This window comes from Loxodonta africana, chromosome 8 (assembly GCF_030014295.1).
Source record: "Loxodonta africana isolate mLoxAfr1 chromosome 8, mLoxAfr1.hap2, whole genome shotgun sequence".
NCBI classification, from domain to species: domain Eukaryota; kingdom Metazoa; phylum Chordata; class Mammalia; order Proboscidea; family Elephantidae; genus Loxodonta; species Loxodonta africana.
The window spans coordinates 24,737,503-24,760,714 of record NC_087349.1 but is presented as its reverse complement, the minus strand read 5'-3'; the positions used below and the strand labels follow the sequence as shown (position 1 = coordinate 24,760,714).

Below are 23,212 nucleotides of genomic sequence, written 5' to 3'. Positions count from 1 at the left end.
CGCTTTTGTTCAAAACCTGGACATCCCTTAGGTTAGGGTCTTTGGATTGTTTTAACGCTCCCCTCTCTTTATCTGGTTCTTGATTTCTTGCCCTATTTCTTTTTTTCATATTATTTTTCTTCATTTCAACAAATTTTTATTGAGTGCTATCAGACAACAGTACTAAAGGTTATTTTCAACTGCAAGATTTTTGGTCACTTAATTTTTTTTTTTTTTTTTAAGATTCATGAGTACATTCATAGCTACCAGTTACGGTCGAGGTAACTCCAACAATGTGGTGACTCTGTATGAGTCAGGGAACTGTGCTCCATAGGGCTTTTTTTTTTTTTTTTTTACCTATTTCTAAAGGTTGTGTCCCATGTCTGTCTTTTATTGCTGGCCACGTCAAATCCTTTCTGGATACAGAAAAAGTATGAATAATGAATTAACATAAATGTATGAGTTGACTTTTAAATACCTTTTTGTACTTTTTATTCTTTATCTTAACATCCATTTAAGCTTTGATCATTATGCAGAAATATTTATTAACAATTCCAAATTTAAGTGTATTTTTCTAGGACCTTCTTTAAAGGGGAATAAGCACATAGGATTGTCTATTCAACCAAATGAAACCACAACCATGCCTATCTACTGCAAGCTGTATTTTCATCTGACTCCAGAGGTTTGTAATTTTGACTTTTAAATGTCGACTTTTCTATAGTGCTACGCAAGTCTGGTTGTACTTGTTGTGCGCCATCGAGTCAACTCTGACTCACAGCGACCCTACAGGACAAAGAAAAACTGCCCCACAGGATTTCCAAGGCTGTCATCTTCATGGAAGCATACTGCCACAACTTTCTCCTGTGGAGAGACTGGTAGATTCAAACAGCTGACCTTTTGGTCAGCAGCTAAGTGCATAACCACTGCACCACCAGGGCTCCTTGGCTGTATTACTATTTGTGGATGAACATGTGACAGAAAGTCACTTCAGAGGTAGCTAAACTTGACCAGAGATTTTAAATTCTAAAAGGACTTTGCCCTCCAATGGAAGACACAAGTCTGCTGAGCAGTTACATGTGGAGACAAATTGGCTTTACCTGGGAGTTTGTATTTCAAAGAAGGGAAAAATCATTCTGAAGGTATAGAGAAACGAAAGGTGGCACATACTGCAGCTTCAGAATTGTATACAAAAAAGTATCTGCTTAGAAACGGCAACAATGTTTGATGGAATATTTTATTAAGAAATAATAGAAGGGTTAAAGTTGTAAGCTAATACATGCTCCAAGCTTTTAAAAAGAAACTTCTCACACGAGTTGTAAATTTCTTTATTTGGAGGTTGTTGACTAGGTGGTCAGGTAAACTCCAATACTGTATCCTGCAAAGCACACTCAGGACAGAGAATAACAGTGAACACGCACGCGCACACACATACCAATGTGACTTTGTGGCCTAGATTTCAATGAGAAAAAACACAGACATTAAGATGTTACTATAGTCTAAAAATAGCATAGGAGTCTGAACTATCCACATTTCACCAAGTGCCGCATCTAAGGGACTGCGCCCATACACACTGATGCATTATCCTTGTATCACTGTAATTGATAACTAACATTTCTCAACCCATCGAATGTATCCTGAATGGAAGAGATGTTCATCTCCACGTAAAATGATCATCACTTTGAAACCCTCTCCAATCTTGAATTTCCTAATGGCTTAAATCACAATACTGCAGGGAAAAATAATACATAGTTCTACTGATTCGTTTCCTGCCTGCCAGCACAGTCTCACATACCTGAGGCACCTGGGTAAGTTCCTACGTGGTAAGTTCTGATACTATTTCCAAGTACCAGAGGGAAAAGGAAAATCTTCATGCCCAGATTTTACTAGCTGACTAGGATGCTTTTCCTGGAATGGCAGGTGGTTTGACACCATCCGGAGATCGTGAGGGGCCAGCACGGGAAGAGACATTTTTTATTTCCCCTAAAATGAAGTTTCAGGACGTCAGCGTGATTGATCACAGCCTTCCTTTCAGACAGCCCGAATTCTCTAATGAAAAGCATCACAGACAGGTGCTCTACTTTCCTATATTAACATTATACTCTTCAAAATGAGTTCTTCAAAGCATGAAAGAATATTTTAAGACAACTATGTCAAGGCAAAGTCCTAATCTGTATACTGACCTCCCAGGCTTCTAGAAGTCTGGGCAGTCCTCTAAGAATCTGATCACCTGAAAACCTCCAGGAGATATGGAGAAACCAGGTCCCAGCGTCTCTAGGTTTATTTAAAGGGTAAATGACACCAGACAAAATACAGATTAAGAAATAAATAATAAAATAATATCATGGATAACTGTAAGATAATAATTTCAGTAAAATAGGTAACATGGATACACTCATGTAAAAAAATGTAGAAACGTAAAATTCCAAAATTGGCACACAATAAGAAATAGAACATCTTAAAAAAAAAAAAACCACTATTTGGAGAATACCCATAACTAAAAAGTTACTTATGCTGATTGCTTAGAAACAATGAGTTTCTCCCTCTCTGTGTAACAACGTGGAACAAAAAAGTCCATTATATAAAGTGACAAAAGTTGCAGAACTATAAGCATGATGCTATTTTAAAAAATGTTATGTACTGGGATACTGGTTACAGCAACAGTGAGATCAGCTTTACAGACTCTATGTTGTTTCAAAATCTTACAAGTATCAATTACTTTTATTATAAAAAAAAAATATGGTAGACAAAAACAAAACTTGATGAAATCCAAGAAGGTCAACATTTCAAACAATATTAAAAATAACCAGAAGAATGTAGCTTTTTTCCAGAGACCAAGGAAAGCTTCTGGTAAGTGTAGAAGAGAACTGGCTGGACTGAGAGTCACAAGTAGTGGCCAATTCATGCTTTCACTTCTGAGATGAAACTGAAGGGCCAGCTGGGAAGTGGGCGGCCAAAGATTTGGCCAGTTCCTGTGGCCTGCAACTAGCTAAGGCACAGGATCTACACCGATTAGGAAAGTGAGCAGCCCGTGCCCTGTTGTGTGGAGACTGTTTTCTAATGCAGACAGAGGTATGTTCAGCTTCTTCTGTTCCATCAACATGTCCTTCTATATTCTCTTGGACACAACTCCCAGTGTGTGACAGGACCAGAGGTAAAAAGAAATGATGCACTGGACCTTTGCATGTATGGAAAAAAAAAAAACCAAGCCCGTTGCCATCAAGTTGATTCCAACTCATAGCAACTCTATAGGATACAGTAGAACTGCCCCATAGGGTTTCCAAGGAGCACCTGGCGGATTCGAACCGCTGACCTTTTGGTTAGCAGCTGTGGCTCTTAACCACTACGCCACCAGGGTTTCCTTGGCATGTATCACCCACCAAACCCACTGCTGTCAAAGTTCCTTCAAATAGAGCACTATAATTGACAGTGGCCACAGAAAGCGCCTGGACGCAGTGCATTTTTCATTAGTGCATCTAGATAAAGAGTAATTGCCTAAAATTTTCCAAGATATGCATTCTCTTCCTCATACAGAACAATGAAGGGGCAATAAGAGACCATCCAGTCAAGTCTTAAAAAAAAAAAAAATGCTGCAGAGACTGGCAATACAAGAAGAGGCTGCACATATCCTTTCTTAAATTTATATCATTTTAAATTTGAAAGGGAGAGTCTACCAGTATCCTCACTGACAATAAAAGAGGTTAAGAGAAATCCCCATATCACATCCACTGGCAAATACCAGATCTAGACAGATAAACTTCTCCCGGGCAATTGGGAGGGAGAATACTATTTTACAGATCCGGATATCGGACCCACAAAATTATTTTGTAGCATGAAATATTAGCCAAAGACTCAAAAGAAGGGCAATCTCTGAATACTACTGGCTATAGAGTATCTAAGAAAATTTTAAAAAACATACTCTAGATAATAGCCAGAATGCTCCTTAGAAGCAAGGATAATGAGATTTCATCACACGTATTTTGGACACATTATCAGGAGGGACCAGTCCCAGGTGAAGGACATCATGCATGGTAAAGTAGAGGGTCAGCAAAAAAAAGAGGAAGACCCTCAATGAGATGGATTAACACAGTGACTGCCACAATGGGCTCAAGCATAACAATGATCTTGAGGATGGCACAGGACTGGGCAGTGTTTCGTTCTGTTGTACATTGCTTCACTATGAGTCGGAATCAACTCAATGGCACTGAACAACAACAACATACTAAATAATTCTGTTTTAAGGTGGAATTGGAATTTCCAAAAATTCCACAGCATACCCTCTCTCAACTTCCTGTTAACATATGTATGAAAACATAAGAAAAAAAGGTAAACAAAAAAACTCAAAAGAAAGTAAGATTTATGGATAACCTATTGCTAGAAAATGGGAGGAAACTGCACTAAAAATAGGACTTAAGAGTTCAATGGAAAATTATAATTAGTAGTTAACCCATGCTTCACTATGAAACAGAACAAACTCTGGCTCAGAAGGCCAGAATACTTCCTTCCTCCCTCTAACACACTGGATGCGTCTCCTGCCATGAGACTTGGAGTCTGTAAATTAGAAAGCCAGGCAACTACTTCTCCACTGATTAGGAAATAATACATGTCCCAAATACTATTATTCTCATCTCACTGCACTCAATACATTTTTCTGTATTTGTTTGGAAACTGTAACTAAGGGGAAAAACAAACAAGCAAAAAACATGGCAAGAAACCAGCAGGCAGCAGCTAACATTGGGCATTTTGATTTTAATGATCCATCAACTCAGTCTGAGAACCAGGCTTTGGAAATAAGTGGAGACTCTACAAGAATACAGCTGAGCTACCTAAGTTATAAGTCTGCCAAACATAGGCAACAGGGCTCCAATCTAAGCACAATAAACTGCAGTCTAGTTGTTGAACTCTCTTAATGCTCCAGGTTCACGGTAAGGGTAAGGCAGTCACATACTTTTCCATGGGATACACACTGGGTGCTGAAGGGAATCTTTCTTCTTCGAAACTGAAAAGTGGAGCAGGGGGTGGGGGGAGGAGAAACCAAAACAAAACAAATGATGACAAGGTGAGGGTTTACTTGAAAAGAAAAAGAGAAATGACTCATCTTCATGAACACTTATAGGAAGAGTTTTCCTTCGTAAGTTTGGAGTTGTCTCAGGTTCACAACGAGAACCTGGTGCACACTTGGACTCTTACTCTTCTAGACCGAGTATTTCCCGAAGGCAGAGAAAGCTTCTACCTCACCTCTGTATCCCTAGCGTGTCATCGATACTGAAACTCATCTGTTCAGCTGAAGGGTTTTTACAATTTTTCCCTGAAAAGAGTTTTGAACCAAGAGTTTACATCCCCAAAATAGCAGCCTCAGTCCCCCTCACTGTCTCAGACACACTGATACAGCTCAGCCATGACAGGAGGTGGGCAGTTAGGTGTGATGATGATGATGGGGTGATGGGAGCTGGACAGTTAGAGATGTGCTCAGGCACCCAGGAAACAGAACTTAGGGTTATCATGAGAGAGGAAATCAGATACTTAACCCCTTTGACAGAGTGTTAACAGCCTTCTGATAATGTAGGAAAACATACCATTGCCTCCTGTATCATCTGTTTCCACTATTACTTCAACTATTCAAGGCAGGACTCGTTTGCAGCCACCCCCATGATAGCTTTTCCTCCAGAATCCCAAAGTGGTTAATAGTGCAGGCTCTGAACAGGAATATATCTGATGTCAAGTACTGACTCTAGCACTTAACTCAGTCAAGCTAGCTTACTAAGCAAGCCTCAATTTTCTTATCAGGAAAACAGGTTGCTGCAAGGTCAAATACTTGTGAAGTCCTTAGCACAGTGCCTGGTATATGGACAACCAGAAATATCTGCTATACAGACATACCCACTATGATTCCTTGCCTCACATCGTGCCTCAGATCAACCTGGGACAAATCAATGGAACAGCTGAAACGAGTGCATTTATTTATTCTTTACTAATACTGAACTAGGCAGATTTGCATTTCAGTCTTTAGCAAATAGCAAATACAAATATATACACAAATATACAGAAATGTTTGTATAAAACTGAATAGTCATGATTTTAAATTTGAAAAACACTAAAAAAAAGTCCAATAAAAAGCAGATTATTATATTAAGAGCTCATTTGATGTTTAGCCTGTGATATAGGTATTTTATATAAAAAACAAACAGAAAAAAGGGTTAACATGATTTAAGTAACTAACATGCTAAATCTGACCATTTTATGAGACTGAGGTGGAATGGACCAAGTTCTAACAGCACGGAGAGAAACAAGCCACCAGAGCACATAATTACCCTAAAATGGTCAATACCAGCACACCCGAACAAACAATTCTGCCACTTCCACTTAAATCACTCATTTAAGTTCACTGTAGCTCATTCAAAGAAACACTTCTATAAGCAGTACCTGTTTACAAGCAGTACTTGTTTAAACAGACCTCTCTGTACAAAAGCAAAGGAAAACAAACCCACTACTAATGGCTATTTACCTTTCACTTAGTAAAAGCTAAGATTTAAATAAGGGCATTTTCTAATCCCATGCCTGTGGTACAACCAACACTGCTGAAACGGAAATTCAGGCAGGAGATGAAGGCCAGCATTGGATGAGGGACAGCAGAGGAATCAGTGGCGGAGAGACAGAAAACCCAACTGGAAAAATGATTATTAGCGAACAAAATAGCTTTTCCAAAATGAGTGCAAAGAGTAAATGAACGCACAGTTTTCCTATATACTTATGCACTCACATCTCTTTTTCATTTACATCCCTGGAAACGAGCATGATGGCTATTTTGAGCAGGAAGGACATTTTTAACGTATTAACAGGAAGGCATTAAGATAACCACACAATGCCTATTTAACATAGTGGTTAAAATGGAAATGTAGACTGTATTTCAAAAATAAACCAAGGAGCTAAATCTCATGTGTTTTATAACAATCTCATAGAAAACAGTAATATTTTCTAAAATTACAATATTTTGCATATGCTAAAGTGGATGGCAATATTAGATAAGATCTTCTGCAACCATTGTGTCAAAAATCTGATAGCAAATTTTCTGTTCTGTTCCACTGGTGACATTATATGACTTGATGAGGCATTCCAGCCATGGATATGCATCTATAAACCAAAAAGAAAACGCCACTTAACCATTAAAACTAAACACATACCTCTAAAATAGGTATCTAAGCATACAGATTAGCTAGAAAATTTAATATATATTCAATTTAGTTTGAAAAGTAAAGTAAAATGCGCTCAGGAAATTTAACATTAACCACTCTTCCAAATACACAGTGGATTCATGTTACTGTTTTGCAGCAATTATGATTAACTTGCATTTTTTCCCTAACAATAGGTAAAAGTGATTAAATCTGAAGTTTTCAAAATGTGTGGTAGCTAAGGTATTCAGTTATCTCATCCTCAACTTTTATCCCTTTTTTAATCGATAACTGCTTATTAAGCATCCCTGGTCTTTTCTTGATTAACTGGAAAGAAACTCAACATGAACTTCATATCAAGTCAACCCTTAGACCTGCTGGATGAAACTCCCATCGAGTACCAGGTATGGAGCCCTGGCAACGATGGAAGCAACAGATGCCATTTCCAAGCCTTGGTTATAACCACAGTAAATTTATTTATAACTTCTAGAAAAGTTACTTTTGTTTCCACAAGTTCTGGTTGGAGAGACATCCAATAAAGTACTCAATACCAGCAAGAGTGAAGCCAGACACTTCTGCCCTGCTGCCAGGACTATAAATAGGTGAAATACTTTTGAAAAGCAATCTGGCGGTATGTATTAAAAGCCTTGCAGGCCCACGCTTTTTGATATGGCGTTTTATTTCCAGAATGATTAGATTAAAAATGAAGGGAATTTATGAAACTTTATTCACGATAGTGAAAAACTCAGAAACAATCTAAACGTTTAGCAATAGAAACTAGTTTAAAAAATCTACTCACTAATATTTCTTGCTCTCAGGAAAAATAGCCAACACAAATTAAAACTGACAACAAATAAAGGTATAAAAGCTAAACTTTTACAGATGAACAAAAACTCCTAACATTTTGGAATTGTTATAAAATGTAAAAATGACCAAGGGGAAATAAAGCCTGATTAAAAACCACCTGTAAAAGTTAACTCAACAACAGCTAATTCTGGAGCTGGTAAAATTCAATATCGATGAAAAATTGTTAGAAGAATCAAATTGTCTTAATATAATTTAGATCTGCAAGTTTCAACATAAATAGAAATAATGGCCACAGAACAAAATCCGTGGCAGTAGGTGAAATCAGTATAATCTGACCGGAAAATATATGGCTGATGAGTCAGATGTGCTTACGTTATACAGAAAACAACTACCGTTGAGAAAAATAATTAGTAAATAAAAACTTGTAAAATTTGAAACTAGTTAATATCTAAAAGAAAATTTATCAATGAGCTAAATTGGCGAGATTACAGAAAATGTTTCTTGCCAAAATTTCATCTCTACTGGTATAATTTCAGTTGAAAATGTCTGTATGCATAAACACAGCATTTAATGTTCTTGTGATCAAAACTGTTTGCCTTTATTGTATTTCCAAATAATTAAAATGTCATCACACAGTAATCACTCACTACCTAGTAATTCACTTAGATTCAGATTTCAAAATAGTCATACTTCTAGAAGTCTACAGATCAGATATATGCTAGGTGCTATTTAAAATGAGAGAGAGAGAGAATAGGATTAAAATATTATTGCCCACCGATTTTTGCTCCTGGAGGACAAAACATATCCATGATCATATCCATACTTTTCTGAAGGTCATCACTGATTAGGATTTCTGATGCTGGAATCTGGAAGAATTTGTCCTATAAAAATAAAATCATATGACAAAAAAAGAAAATGGTGTTACTCTTTATTTAAGATGTAATTAATTAAGCATTTCAATATTTTCTAATTAACTAAATAATCTAGACTATTTCACTCTATCAAGATTACTGGACTTATGAATTAGAGTGCTGGTATGAACTTTGAAATGTGATTTACTACTTTAACCTACAAACAGCTTTGATGTATTTCACAATCAAGTTCAATTTCTTTGACTTAATAATGATAAAAATAACAATGAGGATTAAAAAAAAATGAGGCTATTCGCGTATAAGAAAATCGAGTAATAAGTTTAAAAGCGCATACCATATGGTATGGTATGTAAAAATGTTTAATTTTTATCTCCCCCACTAGATTATGAGCCTCAGGAGGGAAGAGATTGATCGCCATCACATACAGCACTAGCCAGCACACAGCAGGTGTTCATTAAATACTGATTAAAAATGGGTAAGTGAATTGGGTAGACCGGAGAAAAATTCTCCTCTTAACCCCACTGGAAACCTCACACCTATCCCAATGTGTGTAGTAAAAAATTTAACATTGCCCCGAAAGAAGTCTGGCCTTTGCCCTTGTCTTCTGGGAGGTGATCTCTAAGCCCTTGGAATATCATGCCTGAAAGGAGTGTCTCTGTCTGGGGCCTTGGGCCATACCTAGAGTCTAACAAGATGATTTAGGGCAGGGGCATTAGGACACATAGTATCAGCCTGACCTCCAGAAAGGGTGGAGACTGAGATCAGCCCTGTGAGCATTCAATCATGACTGCCAAAACTCTGGACACCAAAGCTTGGGTGAGCGTACCCTGTGGGCAATAACCCCTTCCCATGGAGTCTATTCCGACTGTCTAGGACTTCACAGAGAAAGGACAACTGGAAGCTCGGTCTGAAGCTTTCCTGGACTCTGCCCCATATGTCTCCTCCCTTGGCTGATGTGGTGTCAGCAGTAAGGGTGGTCTTACAGACTGCCCCCTAACTTTACACAATGACATCAACCTCCCTGTTAAAGTAATTTTGTTCTCTCGAATATGAAATGTGGAGGCTTAAAAAAAAGGACAGTGAAATGCTGACTACAGACAATGCCTAGATGGCATGGCCATGCCTCTGCCTTTCAGGCCCTGGAGTAGAACTTCTGCATGGTATGGAGAATGACTCTCCTCAAATACCTATTCTTCAACTTTTCACTATTCAATTTTAAGATTAAAAATGTTGAATCAGAAGCGAGATAAATACACAGACAAATTAAGATTTCTGCCATCTTATTTATTCTTTTAAGTTGTCTTAAATCCTTTCAGGAATAAAGTAAGTATGAATAAAGGTATGAAAATTTTAAAAATACATTATTTTTTAAATATGTTTCTATCTCTGTTACTTACAGAATCCATAAGATAAGCTTCCAGAACTCCTGTTCCATCATCAAAAGTAAATGTCATAACAAACACATATTGGAGGGGGACAATACCCAGTACTAGGTGAAGGAAAAAAAAATCAAACCATGAGTTGGGATTTCTTATATTTAAGGTAAAGTAAAAATTGTTTTATGATAGTATGCACCTATTTTGAGTGCCAAAATAAATCATGAGATAGAGAACAACTTACACACATACCACTATACTAAGCTCATTTTGCAGATTCATTTTGGAACATTACACTGCACCTGTACAGTGACAATACTTCAGAATATTATAAGCAATTCAATCCTTTTTGATTAAATAGTAATGTATCTTTAAAATGAGATACCATGATAAAAACCATAAAAACGGATTCATAAAATGCAAGCAGTTGCATGTTAGTCTTATGGAAGACAAAATAAAAATATCAGAATGTTCTAAAGATAGCACATAATTCAATATTTATGATTTTATAACATGTCTATCCTCTGCATTATAAGCATAAGGGATCACTTGTTATTTTTTAAGAGATAGCTTCTGGTTAAATGGACAAAAATTTCAGAACCTGGGATTTCATAATTTGGTAAAATTAGGAAGAAAGAAATTAAAGATATCCTAAATCATATAAAAATTCATATATAAAGATGTATGTCTTTGTTTTTCATAATGGAAGACACTCAATATACATATAAAATGGAGTATTATCTTCCACCCAAGGAAAGCAAGTAAGAAGAATGAACTAGGCATGTCAATATTATAGGAATTATTATTATAGACTGATTTTTAGGATTCAAAAAGGTCTCAAGAGGTTAAAACTCTGAGCTAAAATCAAGAAAGACAAACTTGAAACCTACCCTGAGGGACCAAATAAACAAACAACTGCATTAAGAATAGGTTGGGAAGCTTCTGTGAAAGAAACCTGGAATTTCACTGGACCACAAACTAAATATAAGACAGAAGTGTCATACAGCTGGATTAAGAGAAAGAAAAAAGAGAAAATAAAACTCAAGTATACTGATAAATGGAGCCCTGACAGTACAGAGGTTAAGAGCTGGGCTGCAAACTGAAAGGTCAGCAGCCCCTACCCACTCCTTGGAAACCCTATGGAGCAGTTCTACTCTGTCCTATAGGGTCACTATGAGTCAGAATTGACTCAATGGCAACGGGTGCGGTTTTTGCTGATACTAAAAAGTATCTGTGCAGTGAAATTTCAGGCTAGCAGAAGAGGAATGTCTGGTTTTGGGGTAATAATGGCTTCCACTATGTTCTGAACTGACCAGACTATACCTGGAGCCCTGTGTCCAGCCTGGGATGCCAAGCTGAGAGAAGAGCATTGGTCAAGCGGGATGCTTACTGAGAAAAAAAAAAAAAACTGAGGAGAAGAGACAAAATACTAAGGAGCATGGAAAGGGCCAAGAAGGCAGGGGTGGCTGCTTGGAGAAATAAATACTCAATGAGGGCTTGAGAGATATCTTACTATGTACAGTCTGTTTCTCTTCCAGAAGAAGGAACAGATATACTCTCAGTAATTTTAACAGACAGAAGTTGGCCCATGTTAAAGTTATAGGTAGGCAGAGTTTGATGACAAACTGCCTGAACGGCGGGAATGTGCTGCCTTGCAATAGAATGAGTGCCCTGCCGCTGGAGAGGAGCCCTGGTGGTGCGATGGTACAGTGCTCTGCTGCTAATAGATAGGTCAGTGGTCCAAACCCAAAAGTGACCTGGACATCTGCTCCCATAAAAATTACAGCCTACACATTACGCAGAATGAAATAAGTTAACCACAAAAGCACAAACACTGTATGAGACCACGACTATAAAAACTCATGAAAAGGTTTACACATGGAAAAAAACAACCTTGGATGGTTACAAGGGAGGGGAGGGCAGAGGGGAGAAAAACATGAACTAGACAAGTAACTGGTGGTTACTTTGGTGAAGGGTAAGACAGTACACAGTACTCAGCACAACTTGACCAAGAAGACAAGGTCATGGAAGGTTCATAGACACATCCGAACTCCCTGAGGGACAGAATTACTGGGCCGAGGGCTGGGGACCATGGTCTTGGGGGACATCTAGCTCAACTGGCATAATATAGTTTATAAAGAAAATGTTCTACATTCTACTTTGTTGAGTAGCATCTGGTGTCTTAAAAGTTTGTGAGTGGCCATCTAAGATACTCAACTGGTCCCACCCCGTCTGGACCAAGGGAGGATGAAAAAAACTAAATATACAATGGAAAGATTAGTCCAAAGGGCTAATGCATTACAATTACCGCAGCCTCCACCAGACTGACTCCACTACAACTAGATGGTACCCGGCTACCAACACTGACTGCTCTGACAGGGATCACAATAGAGGGACCCGGACTGAGCTGGAAGAAAATGCAGAACAAAATTCTAACTCACAAAAGAAGACCAGACTTAACCCGTCTGACACAGACTGGAGAAACCTCAAGAGTATGGCCACTAGACACCCTTTTAACTCAGTACTGAAGTCACTCCTGAGGTTCACCCTTCAGCCAAAGATGAGACAGGCCCATAAAACAAAACAAAACCAAATGGGCACATCAGCTGAGGGGCAAGGACGAGATGGCTGGAGGGTACAGGAAAGCTGGTAATGGGGAACCCAAGGTCAAGAAGGGTAGAGTGTTGACATGTCATAGGTTTGGCAACCAATGTCACAAAACCATATGTGTATTAGTTGTTTAATGAGAAACTAATTTACTCCGTAAACCTTCATCTAAAGTATAATAAAAAAAGAAAAAGAGTCAAAACAAACAAAAAAGTTACAGCCTATAAAACCCCATGAAGCAGTTCTACTCTGTCATATAGGGTCACTGTGAGTCGGAATTGATGGCAAACTGCAGCAGCTGTTACAGGAAGTGCTTTAAGCAAAGGCTGGATGACCACAGTTAAGAATATGCTATAAAGAGATTTTTATTGTTCAAGCTAAATACTTGTATTAGGTGAAACGTAACTGTTTTCTCTAAAATTCTTTTTGCTCTCAAGATGTGAACTGGAGAGATTTTTCAAACCTGTATTTATGATTAATGCTAAAACAAATTTTTGAATATTAAAATATGTGTTATGATTAAAAATACCGGCAGATGACTGAAAATGAATTCAAGTATTTTAAACATCTAAACTTTTATTACGATCACTGTGAATGGTTTTAAATAAGGAAAGTTAAAAGTTAGCTCAGCATTTGCTCTGGTTTTACTATCTTCACAAATATTGAAATATAAATCAGCAAGATGACATTAAACCAAAACCAAACTCGTTGCTGTCTAGTCAATTTCGATTCACAATGACCCTATAGGACACAGAGGAACCCCACAGGGTTTCCAAGGAGTGCCTGGTGGATTCGAATTGCCAATCTTTTGGTTATCAGCCATAGCTCTTAACCACTATACCACCAGGGTTTCCGGGATAACATTATACAGTTAAAATTGTAGGACGAAAACTTCACTAACCTTCTGCCACAGAAGAAGGAATCCATGATGTTTTATCAACCAGGGAATTTAGATTCTGTATTGGTTTCAAACTGGAACACTGTTTACATCTGCAATTAATAAAAGAAAAACACAAAACAAAAATATTTTAAAATAATTTATTATAATTCATTTATATTATTACTATAACTAATGTAATTATAATTTATTTGTGCTGTTCAAACATGCACAGCTTAAGAAGTATTTATTAAACGAGCGCTGCACCTTCTATATTGTAATGTCCTTGTTTCAAATAAAGAATTATCAAAAAACAAGCTTTTTACATAGAAGCAAATAAAAAAAATAACATGTGTCAGACAGAATAAAAAATACTAAATTGAGAAAAAGGAGACTGGGTGCCAGGTTGAGATTATGTTACTTAACTGATGTGGCTCTTAATTTCTGTATTTGGTACAAAGACAAAGATAAAGAAGATAATCTGTAAAGGCCCTTTCATCTTATGTCTCTGAGCAATATTTATCAGCCAAAGTCTCAACTAAATGCAGTCACTAGGAGAAAATCTTTTTGACTAAAACAGTCAATCTTAGCAAGATTTTGGGTAGTTTTTTCAGGAAACACATATTCAGAGGTTAGTAGTTTCTGTTGCCTAATGCTAGAGCTATCTTTTGTAATAGAAATAAATAAAAAATTATAAAATATGCTAAGATTGTACAGAACTTAGTAGAAGGATTTGGCTTTACTTACATAAGTATGAGTAATTTATTTTTTGCTTGACTACGTATATATCATGACAATGTTTATGAGATGTTGATCAGAAAATATACTTGAAAAATACACTTGAATAAAAATATAAAAACTGTAACCCCTTCCACTGTTCAAACACATACATATTTCATTTCTTACAGAAATAAATAATTAAGGAGTATTACTGCCTAGATAAAATTGTTTTAATAAGGAAACTAAGGTATAGGATTAATTATAATCAGCAGCACCTACAGCAAAGGCAAAATTATCTGCAGGAAAAAAGGCTATTAAATGTATTTTGCACAATGTGCCAAGAACTCTGCAAAATGCATTATTTTGTTTAATCCTCACCACAACCAGGTGGAATGGGTTTTATTACTCTCATTTTCAAATTAAATAACTGAAACGTAAAATTAGCTAACTGCTCTAAGTCACATAGCTAACAAGGATGAGGGTCAAAAAAGAAAAACAGAATTTCATGGGTTTTTATTTTTTAATTAACTTGTGGGTAAACTTTGACGAAACTGACTTTGAGGTCATGAGTCCAATAAGAGAGACAATTAAGGGCTGCAATGGTTAATGATGTGTGTCAGCTTGGCCAGGCTACTGTCATGATTGAATTATGTCCCCCAAAATGTGTGTATCAATTTGGCTGGGCCACGATTCCTGGTACTGTGTGATTTTCCTATATGTTATAAATTGTGCCTCTATGATGTTAATGAGCGAGGATGGACAGCAGTTGTGTTAGTGAGGCAGGACTCAATCTATGAGATTGGATTGTGTCTTGAGGCAATCTCCTCAGATATAAGACAGATGAGAGCAGAAAGATAGGGGGATCTCATACCACCAAGAAAGCACTACCAGGAGCAGAGGGCGTTCTTTGGACCTAGGGACTCTGCACAGAAAAGCTCGTAGTCTGGGGGAAGATTATGAGATGGCTGACAGACAGAGAAAGCCTTCCCCTGGAGCTGACGCCCTGAATTTGGACTTCTAGCCTAACAGACTGAGAGAAAATAAATTTCTCTTTGTTAAAGCCATCCACTTGTGCTTCTGTTACAGCAGCACTAGATAACTAAGACAGCTACGATTTTCAGTGGTTTGGCAGACACTGGACTATTTGCTCTTTCTTAATATAATACAATCACTTTCCATGATGCGATCAGTTGAAAGGGGAGTTTCTTTGAGGTAAGGCCTGCCTCCAGTATATAAGTGAATGTTCTGGCAAAGCTATCTCTCGATCCTGCACTTTCCTTATCACCTGACCTCCAGTTCTCAGGACGGAAGCATACAGAAGTCTCCAGCCTGCTGACTGACCAGCAGATTTTGGATTCGCCAGCCTCTGCAACCCTGTAAGCCTACAGAAATCTCCAGCTTGCCACCTGACCTGCAGACTTTAGATTTGCCAAGCCCAACAACCCTGTGAGCTGGCAGAGGTTCCGAGCCAGCTAACCGTCTGATGAATTTAGACTTTCCAGCCCCCATAATTGCATGAGCCATTTCCTACAAGTAAATCTCTATATATTTATACATTTCACTGGTTTTGCTCCTCTAGAAAACCCAGGCTAAGACAAGGACACTAGGTTCTTCAGAGTAAAAACAGCTATGGCCCAGGGATTCAACCCAGTGGCTCACTAGTTCCACTTTATGGTTGACACTTTACGAAATTCTGTAGATGGGACAAAACCCACAGTGATTTCTGCATGCCGACCAATGACTTTAGAAGTCACAATCAGGGAGATATGATCACAGCATGAAATTTTTCAACTGACATCAAGATAGATAGGTTATAACAATGAGTTATAACCACCACTTGTCTGTCAGTTTGTTGTATTGTGGTGGCTTGCATATTGCTATGATGATGGAAGTTATGCCACCAGTATTTTAAATACCAGCAAGGTCACCCATGTGGGCAGGTTTCAGTGTAGCTTCCAGACTAAGACTAGGAAGAAAAGCCTGGTGATCTACTTCTGAGAATTAGCCAATAAAAACCCTATGGATCACAAAAAAATACTGTCTGATACAGTGCTATGATCATGAAAATGGTGCATAACCCGCAAAGTTTTGTTATGTTGAGCCAACTCGACGACAACTACAACAACGAGTAACAATTGCTCTCACTTGGGAACAGGAAAGGGAGAAAGATGGTACAGCAAGAAGTATTCTGTAATCTAAGGTTTCTCAAAGCACAGTAGATCTAGGGTGATTGTTAGTATTTTTACCCCCTCCTTCCAAATCAAGAAATCTTCCAAATCTTTCTAGCTCCTAATATATTCTGTTATTCTCCATTTCTTAATAGCAACAAATTTATAATTAAGTGGCTCAGAAATTCTGGAATTTTATTACTCTACTTTTATTAGGTAGGAGCTCTGAACATTTCTCTGTAACTAGCATCTAAATTTTTGTAAAAGAAAACCAGTGAGTATTACTCTCTGGCTGAGGTTCAAAAAGTTGGTAGCCTTACATCCAGCACCCAAATATGCACTCATTCAATATATATGCTAATTAAAAGAACCTAGTACATGTAAGTTGGTATTCACTAAGTATCACTGAACATATACCAACCGGTGGGATAAAATAATAAAAATAAAAATTACTCAAACAGTTTTTAATTCTAAAAATTCCCAGAATTTAAAACATACCCATAGTGGTGTACGTTCCTTTGTATAAGGAATGGTGCTGAGAGGTCGAGGAGTTCCAGGTCTTCATTGCCAGATCTGACAGGAATTACACTATGAAACTTGTTTGAGAGTTTGCAGATTTCACTGAGCATACCTCCTATTAAAAGAGAATAAATAAATCCTTCAAATAGTACAAATATAATGCAGGCAAAATGGTGTACCTACTAAGTAACACATGAGCTATACTGTAAAAGCCCAAAGGGACTGACAGGAAAATGCAGTTAGTCATAAATTCAGAGTCAACACATTTACTGTGAAAAATAATAATTTGTAGTTAGGGTCATGCACACTGATTAAATATACCACCGTACAAAAATGCTGAGACTTGAGTAAAATACAAGGCTTGTGAAATTCTAACAACAATCTTCTTAAATTTATACAAATTTCCCTTGTATGCCGGGACTATTTTGCTTCAAATAATCAGAAAAGCATAAAGTTGAAAGCCAAACTATGAGATGATTCTCACTATTCTTCTGATTTAAAAGACAACTGCAGTAAGCAAATTATAAAACTGTGTTGATGGGCTTACATAAAGATGTAATTTGTATGACAATAATAACACAAAGAAGGGGGAAGGAATGGAGGAATATTGGCAGTACACTGGAGCAAAGTTACTGTGAACTATTGAAAATAAGTTGCTATTAACCTGAACTAGATTGTAAATTAAGATGTTAATTGTAATTCCCAGGGCAATAACTACGAAAATAACAAGAAAAAGAAACAAAAGATGTAAGAAGGGAATTAATATGCTATACTAGGAAATATCCATTTGACACAAAGAAGGCAGTAAGGAAGGAAAAGAGGAACAAAAAAGATATAAGACATATAGAAAGCAAATAACAAAACAGCAGATGTCAATTCTACCGTATTAATTACATTAAATGTAAATGGACTAAAGATTCCAACCAATGAGGCCTTGCCTTGGGTTATAATATTCAGAAATATGATAAAATAAAAATAGCTTATATTAGTATGTAGCCTTTTAAATTTCAAAGAGCTTCTAAAATACACTCTCATTTCACTTCCATTAACAGCTTTGTAAGGTAAAGTGCTAGTATCTGGATGTACTTTTTTGTTCAGTACTATTTACTGGGAGTCAATTACATGTCAGTTGTACTATGCTAGGTACTGAAGATACCTACACTAAAATAAACATATACCCTGTCCTTAGGGAGCTCATAGTCTAAAAGGGAAACAAAACACATGTATAATACAAGAAGAAAAGTGCTCTCTTAGAAGTCTATATACTGTGTGACGAAAACACAGAGTAGTAACAATTACTTAAACATACTCTATGAATCTGAAAAGTGATTAGTACATGCAGGTGCTCGTTAAAAAATGTTACTGTTCTTATGTGCTGTTGAGTCGGTTCTGACTCAAAGCGATCCTACGCACAGCAGAACGAAACACTGCCCGGTCCTGTACCATCCTCAAAATCGGTTTTCCTTGAGCTCATTGTTGCAGCCACTGTCAATCCACCTCGTTGAGGGTCTTCCTCTTTTCTGATGCCCTGTACTCTGCAAAGCATGATGTCCTTCTCCAGGGACTGATCCCTCCTGGTAACACGTCCAAAGTATGTAAGACGCAGTCTCGCCATCCTTGCTTCTAAGGAGGATTCTGGTTGTACTACTTCCAAGACAGATTTGTTCATTCTTCTGGCAGTCCATGGTATATTCAATATTCTTTGCCAACACCACAATTCAAAGGCATCAATTATTCTTGGGTCTTCCTTATTCGTTGTCCAGCATCCACACGCATACAAGGTGATTGAAAACACCACGGCTTGGGTCAAGTACACCTTAGTCCTCAAGGCAACATCTTTGCTTTTTAACATTTTAAAGAGATCTCTTGCAGCCAATTTGCCCAGTGCAATGCGTCCTCTGATTTCTTGACTGCTGCTTCCATGGCTGTTGATTGTCGGTCCAAGTAAAATGAAATCCTTGACAACTTCAATCTTTTCTCTGTTTATCATGATGTTGCTCACTGGTCCAGTTGTGAGGATTTTTGTTTTCTTTACGTAGAGATGCAATCCATACTGAAGGCTGTGGTCTTTTGATCTTCATTAGTAAGTGCTTCAAGTCCTTTTCACTTTCAGCAAGCAAGGCTGTGTCATCTGCATATCGCAGGTTGTTAATGAGTCTTCCTCCAATCCTGATGTCCCGTTCTTCTTCATATAGTCCAGCTTCTAGGATTATTTGCTCTCCATACAGATTGAATAGGTATGGTGAAAGAATACAACCCTGACGTACACCTTTCCTGAGTTTAAACCAGTGTCCCCTTGTTCTGTCAGAACAACCACCTCTTGATCTATGTAAAGGTTCCTCATGAGCACAATTGTTGTGGAATTCCCACTCTTCGCAATGTTATCCATAGTTTGTTATGATCCACACAGTGGAATGCCTTTGCATAGTCAATAAAACACAAGTAAACATCCTTCTGGTATTCTCTGCTTTCAGTCAGGAGCCATCTGACATCAGCAATGATATCCCTGGTTCCAAGTCCTCTTCTGAAACCGGCCTGAATTTCTGGCAGTTCCCTCTCAATATACTGCTGCAGCTGTTTTTGAATGATCTTCAGCAAAATTTTGCTTGCATGTGATATTGTTCTATAATTTCCATATTCGGTTGGGTCACCTTTCTCGGGAATAGGCATAAGTATGGATCTCTTCCAGTCAGTTGGCCATGAAGCTGTCTTCCGTTATTTCTTGGCATAGACAAGTGAGCACGTCCAGCGCTGCATCTCTTTGTTGAAACACTCAACTGATATTCCATCAATTCCTGGAGCCTTGTTTTTCGCCAATGCCTTCAGAGCAGCTTGGGCTTCCTCCTTCAGTACCATCGGTTCCTGATCATATGCCACATGTTGAAATGGTTGAACATCGACTAATTCTCTTTGGTATAATGACTGTGTATTCCTTCCATCTTTTTCTGATGCTTCCTGCATCATTTAATATCTTCCCCATAGAATCCTTCACTATTGCAACTCGAGGCTTGAATTTTTTCTTCAGTTCTTTCAGCTGGAGAAACACCAAGCATGTTCTTCCCTTTTGGTTTTCTATCTCCAGCTCTTTGCACATGTCATTATAATACCTTACTTCGTCTTCTCGAGCCGCCCTTTAAAATCTTCTGTTCAGTTCTTTTACTTCATCAATTCTTCCTTTTCCTTTAGCTGCTTGACATGCAAGAGCAAGTTTCAGAGTCTCCTCTGACATCCATCTTGGTCTTTTTCTTTCTTTCCTGTCTTTTCAATGACCTCTTGCTTTCTTCATGGATGATGTCCTTAATGTCATTCTACAACTCATCTGGTCTTCGGTTACTAGTGTTCGTTGCGTCAAATCTATTCTAAAGATGGTCTCTAAATTCAGATGGGATATACTCAAGGTCATACTTTGGATCTCGTGCACTTGCTGATTTTCTTCAGTTTCAGCTTGAACTTGCATATGAGCAACTAATGGTCTATTCCACAGTCGGCCCCTGGCCTTATTCTGACTGATGATATTGAGCTTTTCCATGGTCTCTTTCCACAGATGTAGTCAATTTGATTTCTCTGTGTTCCACCTGGTGAGGTCCATGTGTATGGTCACCGTTTATGTTGATGAAAGAAGGTATTTGCAAGGAAGAAGTTGTTGGTCTTGCAAAATTCTACCATTCAATCTCTAGCATTGTTTCTATCACCTAGGCCAAATTTTCCAACCACTGATCCTTTGTTTCCAACTTTTCCATTCCAATCACCAGTAATTATCAATGCATCTTGATTGCATATTCGATCAATTTCAGATTGCAGCAGCTGATACGAATCCTCTATTTCTTCATCTCTGGCCCTAGTGGTTGGTGCATAAATTTGAATAATAGTCGTATTAACGGTCTTCCTTGTAGGCATATGGATATTATCCTATCACTGACAGCGTTATCCTTCAGGATAGATCTCAGAATGTTCTTTCTGATGATGAATGCAACACCATTCCTCTTCAAGTTGTCATTCACAGAGTAGTAGACTATGTGATTGCCGATTCAAAATGGCCAACACCAGTCCATTTCAGCTCACTAATGCCTAGGATATCGATGTTTATGCATTCCGTTTCATTTTTGACGATTTCCAATTTTCCTAGATTCATACTTCATACATTCCAGGCTCCGATTATTAATGGATGTTTGCAGCTGTTTCTTCTCATTTTGAGTCGTGCCACATCAACAAATGTAGGTCCCAAAAGCTTTACTCCAACTCCATCATTAAGGTCGATTCTACTTTGAGGAGGCAGCTCTTCCCCAGTCATCTTTTGAGTGCCTTCCAACCTGGGGGGGGGCTCATCTTCCAGCACTATATCAGACAGTGTTCTGCTGCTTCCAGACTAAGACAGACTAGGAAGAAGGACCTGGCAGTCTACTTCTGAAAAGCAATAGCCAGTGAAATCTTACGAATAGCAGCGGAACATTGTGTCTGAACTCATTAAATATTTGATATGAATTGCTGAATAAAGATAGTTACTGAGCTTACTTTTGTAGAAACAGTAGAAAGGAAATTTTCAGGAGAGGGAATAGTAATGGCATGGCAAAGATGCACAGAAAAATCTACTCAGTTTAGGGAAGTGTTATCAGTTTGCTTTGGCTGGAGGGTCAGATGGGAATTGAGGAATAGCAATTGAGACTGAAGTTTGTGGGATGAGCGGTAATTAAAGACAGGACTGGGGGCTAAGGTGGAGCTTCTTTATTCAAGCTTCCTTTGGACCTTCAAGGCCAGCTAGGCTAAAATACAGAATTCTGTAAGAGGCAGTGTAATAGAGTAGGACCCTAAGGCAGACCTGACATCCTTTCAGTTGGCCCTATGTGGACAGTTCTTATAGAACATGACAGGGCCATGCCTTTATTTTTAGGGCATAGTAATAGTGTTACTTCACTTTTTTCCCCCTTCCGCTTACAGCTATCTCATGGTACAGATTAAAATATTGCCAATGGATAAGACATCGCACTTCACTCATAAAGTAGCTAAGTTTTTAAAAATGCTAATATATTTTGGTAGGGAAGAGGAGTAAGTAATCTCATACGATGTTAAAGCATATGCATACAGGGATATGCTTTACTAGAAAGTAACTGGACAACATTTAGTTAATGCTTCCTTGTGACCAAAATTACACTTCATTAAAGGTGAAATAAAGTTCATCACAGAATTACTTACTATGTCAAAAAAACAGGAAACGGTTCCATTCTACCACTTACTACCTGTATTAGGTAAGACATTTAACCTCTTTGTGCCTCAATTTTCTCATCTATAAAAAACAGCACATAACAGTACCAACCCACGTAGGGTTGTTGTGATGATCAAAAAAATTAAAACACAAAAATCACCTATAGTAGTTTCTAGCACACTGTAAATGTTCAAAAAAGAGAGCTATGTACATGAAAATACCAATGCTTATATACATGTGGATTCATATATATACACATACTTTCTATGTTCTTAAAATTACTTTTATAAATAGAAAAAAGTCAGCAACAAAAACGATAATAATGTATTATAATACGCTTATCTCATTTATAAACAAAAGCCAAATATTTCTGTAATACGAATGAAAGGTTTTCTCTTTTATTACAGATGGTTATTATGGGAAAAAAGCCTCAAGGAAAATGATAAAACTTCCAAATTTGGCACTGAAAAAGCTAAATGAATATGGAATATATGTTAGATAAATATGGAAATGTAAAAATAACCATAACTCAAAATTTCATCCTTTTAAAACTTGTCAAGTTATCTTTACTTGTTTCAACAATCCCTTCCTTGATTTAGATCTCAATGGATGGCTTTCATCCTATTTTTATGAAACAACAGTGACATCCAGAGGCCAATTTAAGAGTAACTGTACATTTTTTTTTTTGTACATAAGCAAGCAGTGTCTTTATTATAACTCAACTTGATAATGAGCTTGGATCTGACAAGACTACATGTAAAAATCCACCAAGATGGATAAATGAAAATGCTTGATTTCAATGTATAATTTCTTTAATTCAAATATACACACATGTATATATATTTGAATCTAATTTTTAAATACAATGTATGCCATTTTATGAAATTTAAATTAATATTTTGACTTTATGTGCACTAGACT

The 23,212-nt window shown here is 37.5% G+C and overlaps 1 protein-coding gene across 6 annotated transcripts in view; it reads right to left on the bottom strand.

Moving 5' to 3' along the window:
- Window positions 1-23,212, bottom strand: part of POT1 (protection of telomeres 1) — a 133,429-nt gene that overhangs the window by 3,812 nt on the left and 106,405 nt on the right. For 4 of the 6 annotated variants that reach the window (XM_064289755.1, XM_064289758.1, XM_003407245.4 and 1 more), the window contains 5 exons: window positions 17,071-17,206; window positions 13,709-13,797; window positions 10,222-10,313; window positions 8,728-8,833; window positions 4,982-7,107 (listed from right to left, as the gene is read on the bottom strand). In XM_064289755.1, coding sequence (XP_064145825.1) covers window positions 6,995-7,107; window positions 8,728-8,833; window positions 10,222-10,313; window positions 13,709-13,797; window positions 17,071-17,206 — 536 coding nt within the window. In that variant the 3' untranslated portion in view covers window positions 4,982-6,994. The other 2 variants (XM_064289757.1, XM_064289756.1) reach the window with 2 other exon arrangements.